The following is a 6,590-nucleotide window of genomic DNA, read 5'->3' as shown; positions in this document are numbered from 1 at the left end:
AGAAGTGCTGGCAGAAGCCACTGTTCCCTAGTTGAGCCCACCCCCTACCTGGTGTGCAGAGCCAGGCAAGCACCAAAGCTGAGTTGCCATCAACCCAGCTAACACCGCCTGCAACACTCTGGTGATTTCCTGAGACCCCACCCCACCCGACCCACACACCGCCCGAACCTCTTTCCACAGCTGTTCTTCACGAGCAGCTGCCCTTGGCCTGTGCCGGCCACTTTCCTAAAATCTCTCAAAGATCTGCAAACCCCAAACAAGCAGCGTCTGGCTTCACCGAACCCTGTACTTCTCGCTAAGCAGCCCCAGCCTGGCACTGGTGGCAGCCACCTTCGGTTCTCAGCATAGCCTCTCCCGGGCACCTCCAAACCCAGCACAGGCAGCTACCAACCACAGATTAATTGCTTTGTAGCTCCTACCAGGTGGCCCCAGGCAGGGCACAGGCAGCAGCTGACCTGGGCATGCACCAGAGCCCCTCCCAAGAAGCCCCAGAACCAACACACCCAGCGGTCAGCTTTAGACCACACTACAGCACCACCCAAACATCGCCACAAAAAACACACCCACGGGGCAGACTGGCAGGCACCAGAGCCCTGCTAAAGTGACTCCCGCTCTGTGGGGTCAGCCCCTGCACAGCAGCAACTCCACTGTTGTCACGGCCGGTCCTCACGACCAGTCAGCCTGAGGGTCAGTCCCTCCCACTGATGGGCCAACAGTAATCAAGGCTCAACCACAACAGGAAGGCACACACAACCCACGCAAGGGACACACCTGGCTCAGGCGACGAGGGAGATGGTGCCACTGGGCCCCATAGGACACCTGCTACATAAAGCCATTCTACTAAGACCGGGAGACAGAGCAGCTCTGCCTGATACATAGAAACACACACAGGGAGACAAAGAAACAGGCCCCAAATGAAAGAACAGAACAAAGCTCCAGAAAAAGAACTAAACAAAGTGGAGATGAGCCGTCTGCCCGATGCCGAGTTCAAAACACTGTGTATAAGGACGCTCAAGGAATTTAGGGGAAGAATAGATGAACTCAGTGAGAACTTGAACGGAGAGACAGAAAACATAAAAGGAATGAGTCAGAAATGAAGACTACATTAGAGGGAGTCAGCAGTAGATTAGATGAAGCAGAGGATTGAACCAGCGATTAGGAAGATGACGTAGCAGAAAACACCCACTGACAATAGCAGAAAGAAAAAAGAATCCAAAAAATGAGGATAGTTTAAGGGGCCTCTGGACAACATCAAGTGCACCAACATTCGCATCACAGAGGCACCAGAAGGAGAAGAGAGAGAGTGAGGAATTGAAAATCTATTCAAAGAAATAATGATGAAAAACTGTCCTGACCTGCTCAAGGAAATAGACACACAAGCCCAGGAAGCAGAGTCCAAAACAAGGTGAACCCAAAGAGGCCCGCACCAGGACACATCACAATTAAAACCCCAAAGGTTAAAGACAAAGAGAGAATCTTAAAAGCAGCAAGAGAAAAGCAGGTAGTTACTTACAAGAGAGCTCCCATAAAACTGTCAGCTGATTTCTCAACAGAAACTTTGCAGGCCGGAAGGGATTGGCCAGAAATAGTCAACGTGATGAAAAGCAAGGACCTAAAACCAAGATGACCTTACCCGGCAAAGCCGTCATTTAGAATCGAAGGAGAGATAAAGAGCTTCCCGGACAAGAAAAAGGTGAGGGAGTTCATCATTATCAAACCTGCATTACGAGAATTGTTAAAGGGGCTTCTTTAAGAAGAAGAAAAAAATGTGAGTAAGAACAAGGCAATACTACATATCTAGCAATAATTACTTTTAATGTAAGTGGATTAAATAATCCAATCGAAAGAGACAGAGTGGCTGAATGGAGAAGAAAATAAGACCCATACATGTGCTGCCTACAAGAGAACCGCTTCAGATCGAAAGACACACAAACCGAAAGTAAAGGGATGAAAAAAGATATTTCATGCAAATGGAAATGATCAAATAGAAAAGCTAGGGTAGCAACACTCACACCAGACAAAACTGACTTTAAAGGGAAGGCTATACCAGGAGGCAACGAGGACATTTCATAATCATAAAGGAATCAGTGTAACAAGAAAATATAACCCGTGCAAATATTTATACACCCAATATAGGAGCACCTAAATATATAAAGCCAACATCGATGGACATAAAGGAAGAGATCAACAGTAGCACAGTAATGGTAGGGGACTTTAATTCCCCACTGACACCGATACATAGATCATCCAGAAAGAAAATCAATAAGGAAACAGTGGACTTGAACAACACACTACAAAGCAAACAGTCTAAATGTCTGATATGCCTGCTTAACAAACACACTACTCTATTTTAGCAGAATACATATTCTTTTCGAGTGAACTTGAAACATTCTCCTGGATAGATTATATGTTAGGTCACAAAACAAAGCTTGACAAAAGCTGTCGTCATGTCAAATATATTTTCCAACTACAATAGTATAAAACTAGAGATCCATAACAGGATAAAAACTGGAAAATTCACAAATAAGTGCAGATTAAGTGACATGCTCCCGAGCAACCGATGGGTCAAAGAAGAACTGAGAAGTCAGAAAACATCTCGAGAGAAATGAAAATGAAAACACAACATACTAAAACTTATGGAATATAGTGAAAACAATTCTAAGAGGGAGTTAATGATGAAAAATGCCTACATTAAGACAAAAGAAAGCTCTCAAATAAACTTTACGTCTCACGGGATTAGGAAAAAAATGCAAAGTTAGCAGAAGGAAGGAAATAATAAAGATGATAGCAGAAAAATACAAACAGAAAAAACAATAAAAAAAATCAACAAAACTAAGAGCTGGTTTTTTAAAAAGATGAAGCTGACAGGCCTTTAGCTAGGATTAGAAAAAAAGAGAAACAACTTGTATCATATCAGAAATGAAAGAGGAGACATTACGACTAACAGCACAGAAATACAAGCGATCGAAGAGGCTACTGTGAATGTTGTACACCAACGGACTGGGTGACTTCGAAGAAACTGACAAATTTCTAGAAGCATACAAGCTACCGAGACTGGATCATGAAGAAACAGAAAATCCAAGCAGACCAATAGCAAGTAAGGAGGTTGAATGGTTACTCAAAAACGTTCCAACGCAGCAGAGCCTCGGAGCAGGTGGCTTTACTGGTGCTCCCTGACAAACTTTAAAGAAGGCTGAACTCCAAGCCTGCGCAAACTCTTCCAAAAAAAAAAAAGAGGAGGGAACGCTTCCAAACTCATTTCTCAAGGCCAGCACTTCCCTGATACCGAAACCAAACAAGAACAAGAAAACCAAACAAAACCACAAGAAAACACAATTACAGGTCGATATCCCCAAAGAGGACAGATGCGAAAATCCTCAACAAAACACTAGCAAACAATTCAACAGTACACGGAAAGGACCGCACGCCATTCAATGGGAGCTGTTCAATGTGACAAGCCACGTTAACTGAAAGATGAAAATCATATGATCGTCTCCATAGACGCATTAAGGCATTTGGCAAAATTCAACACACTTTCATGATAAATGTTCTCAACAAATTCAGTATTGAAAGAAATTATCTCAACATAGTAAAGGCCATACATGAGAAGCCCACAGCTGCCATCTTTCTCAGTGGCAAAAAGCTGAAGCATTTCCCTCCAAGATTGGGAGCAAGGCGAGGGTGCTCACTCCGGCCACTTCTCTTCAACATAGTATGGCAAGGCCTCGCCAGAGTAATGAATAAAAAAAGAAAGAAAGAGAAAGAACGACATCCACATCAGAATGAAAGAAGTAAAATTGTCTCTGTTTGCAGACTGTTTGATCTTATATAAAGAAACCCTAAAGACTCCACCAAATAGTTGTCGAAACTAACAGATGAATTCAGTAAAGCTGCAGGATATGAAATCGATGTACGAAGACTAGTTGCATCTCTGTCCACTAATAATGGACTATTTGAAAAAGAAATTAAGAAAACATATCCCACTTAGAACAGCAGCGAAAAGAATAAAATACTTAGAAATACATTTACCCCAGGCAGTGAACAATCTCTAAACTGAAAAATACAAAACATTGTTGAAAGGAGTTGAGGCCGCAAACGAATAGAAAGATATCTCAGGCTCATGGTTTGGGAGAATTAAGATTATCTACATGTTCATATTACGCAAAGTGATCTACAGAACCAGTGTAAACCTTATTAAAATTCCAAGGGCATTTTTCACAGAGATAGGAAAAAAAACAACCATAAAATTCAAATGGAGCCACAAAAGACCCCGAAAAGCCAAAGCAGTCTCGAGCAGGAAGGACGAAACCGGAGGCCTCACGCTTCCTGAGTTCGAATCCCACGCGAAGCTGTGGGAATCGAGACTGTGGCACCAGCAGGAAAACAGAGTCTAGAGGCGGGGACCTGCGGGGCCGCTGGTCTTCACCGGGAGCCCGGGAGGCACGGAGATGGGCAAAGGACGGTCTCGTCCCAAAGCGGCGTTGGGCGAACTGAATATCCGCATAAGGAAAACTAAAATCAGTCCTTTATATCACATCGTGTACAAAAATCAAGTTGAAATGGATGAATGCCTCAAACGTGGGACAGAAACTTTAAAACCCCGGGAAGGAAACGGAAAGAGCCTCGGGGCACTGGGCCAGGACGTCATTTTTTGGATTAAATCCCCAAAGCACGGGAAACAAATACGAACATAAGCAAGCGGGACTGAATCAAAATAAAAAGCTTCTGCACAGCAAAGAACACAATCAACAGTTGGAAGAGGTAACCTGTGGAATCGGAGAAAATATTCGCACACCACACGGACAATAAGAGGTTGATATCTGAAATCCGTGAGGGACGCTAACAAATAAACAGCAAGAAAACAAATGACCCGATCGAAAGCAGGTAAGGACACAGATATTCTCCGCAGAAGACACACAGCTGGCCAACAGGTGCATGAAAAGATGCCCAGCATCACCAATCACCAGGGAGATGCAAATCAACGCAGTGGCCAGGTGTCGCCCCCCGCCTGTCAGCACGGCCATCACCAGAAAGACGAGAGACAGCAAGCGGGGGTGAGGACGTGAAGAGAGAAGCCTCGTGCAGCGCAGATGGGGCTGCAAACCGGTGCAGCCTCTACAAGAAACGGTCTGGAGGTCGCCCCCCCAAATTTAAAATAAAGCTGGCAACCGGACTTCTTGACGGAATCCCCACGGCCACGCTCACGGCAGAAAGCACGGATGATGAAGACGAGGCCTGTGAGCGCGACGGAATGTCGTTCGGCCCCAGGAAAGAGGGGACACTGTCTCTGTGACCGCAAGGACGAGCCGGAGGACCTCATGCTGCATGAGGAGGGCCAGACACACGCACACAGACCTGCCTGAGCCCGCTTACACGGGAAGCCCAGGAAAGCTGGTCACAGAGAAGCGAAACGGTGTTTGCCAGCGGGAACGGGGAGAAGCTGCTCCAAGAAAACGCACTTTCGGTTGTAAGACGGACGCGTCCTGGGGGTGGGATGCAGGGCATGGTGACTGCAGGCGGGGACGGTGCCACCTGGCACCTGCTGCGAGTAGACCCCAGGAGTGAGTCCTCAGCACACACGCACGCAGGGCATCACTGACGCGGCAGAACGGTCGACGAGCCTGACCGAGGCGGTCACTTCACAGTGTCCACACATCAAAACTCCATCCCGTGCGCCCTGAATGCTACCTTTTTTTTAATTGTTGTTAATTATAGTTCAAAACTCTGGAGGAGGAACACTTTCTTGTGCTTGAGGTTTCCCTTTGCCTCGCCTGCTCCCCCGGCCCGGTTTGTGCCCCCCGCAACCCCCCGACCCTGCGACCTCCTCCGCCTGCCAGGCCCCGCTGCGGCTGGCGTTCGTGGGCCCGAGGCGCCTGGCCCGCGCGCATCCCCACGCCTGGGACCAGGACCCGGGCCTGCGAGACGAGGACAGAGCGCCTCTCCTGTGCAGAGGCGTCCACAACTAACTCCGTGTAAACGAGTGGACGCGGCGCGTTTTCTGGATTCCACGGAGTGTCAGGCGTTGGGGCGACACCGCACACAGCCTCGCCACCTGTCGGCCGTGGGAGCCGCATCCCTGAGCTGTGGGGAGGCCTGAGAACGCGGGCCCCCGGCAGGGAAGACTCCCGGCTCCCGCGGGGGACACGGAGCTGCCCTCGCCCCGCCCAGGGCCGGTGTGGAACCCTTTACTCACCCAGGGCCAGCAGCGACACCCACAGCAGCATGAAGACCCGGCCTGTCCAGGGCTGAGGCTGAGGGAGACGTTGCGTTGGGAACAACGGGCTGGGACCTGACCCTACAGAGGTGCACTGTGGCACCAGCCCCCAGGAACACTGCTGAGAAATCGTTTTTTCGGAGAACAGGATGCATTACTGAATTAGAAAAAAGGAAGTGGAAACACTTATTTTTAACAACTAATCAAAGTTTCCTACCCTATGATCACAGTGAGAAAATGTTAGGGTTTTGACAAAGCCTGTACCCTCGGCTGCGCACCCCTATGACTGGGGAACCACCGCAGGGAAACTATGTAAAGATGGCCCTAAAAAAACCTTCATTGTGGCATCTGTCACAATGGCCCCAAACCGAAAGCG

At 47.8% G+C, this 6,590-nt stretch overlaps 1 protein-coding gene across 1 annotated transcript in view; it reads right to left on the bottom strand.

Moving 5' to 3' along the window:
• Positions 1-6,348, bottom strand: part of LOC105296410 (Fc receptor-like protein 3) — a 47,878-nt gene extending 41,530 nt beyond the window's left edge. Inside the window, exon 1 of the mRNA XM_011366489.1 lies at positions 6,194-6,348. Within this exon, the coding sequence (XP_011364791.1) occupies positions 6,194-6,224 (31 nt within the window). The 5' untranslated portion in view covers positions 6,225-6,348. The remainder of the gene's footprint in view (positions 1-6,193) is intronic.
• Between the last annotated feature and the right edge of the window lie 242 nt (positions 6,349-6,590).

The sequence above is a fragment of the Pteropus vampyrus genome, unplaced genomic scaffold, assembly GCF_000151845.1.
Source record: "Pteropus vampyrus isolate Shadow unplaced genomic scaffold, Pvam_2.0 Scaffold124, whole genome shotgun sequence".
NCBI lineage: Eukaryota > Metazoa > Chordata > Mammalia > Chiroptera > Pteropodidae > Pteropus > Pteropus vampyrus.
This window is presented reverse-complemented; position numbering and strand designations above follow the sequence as displayed.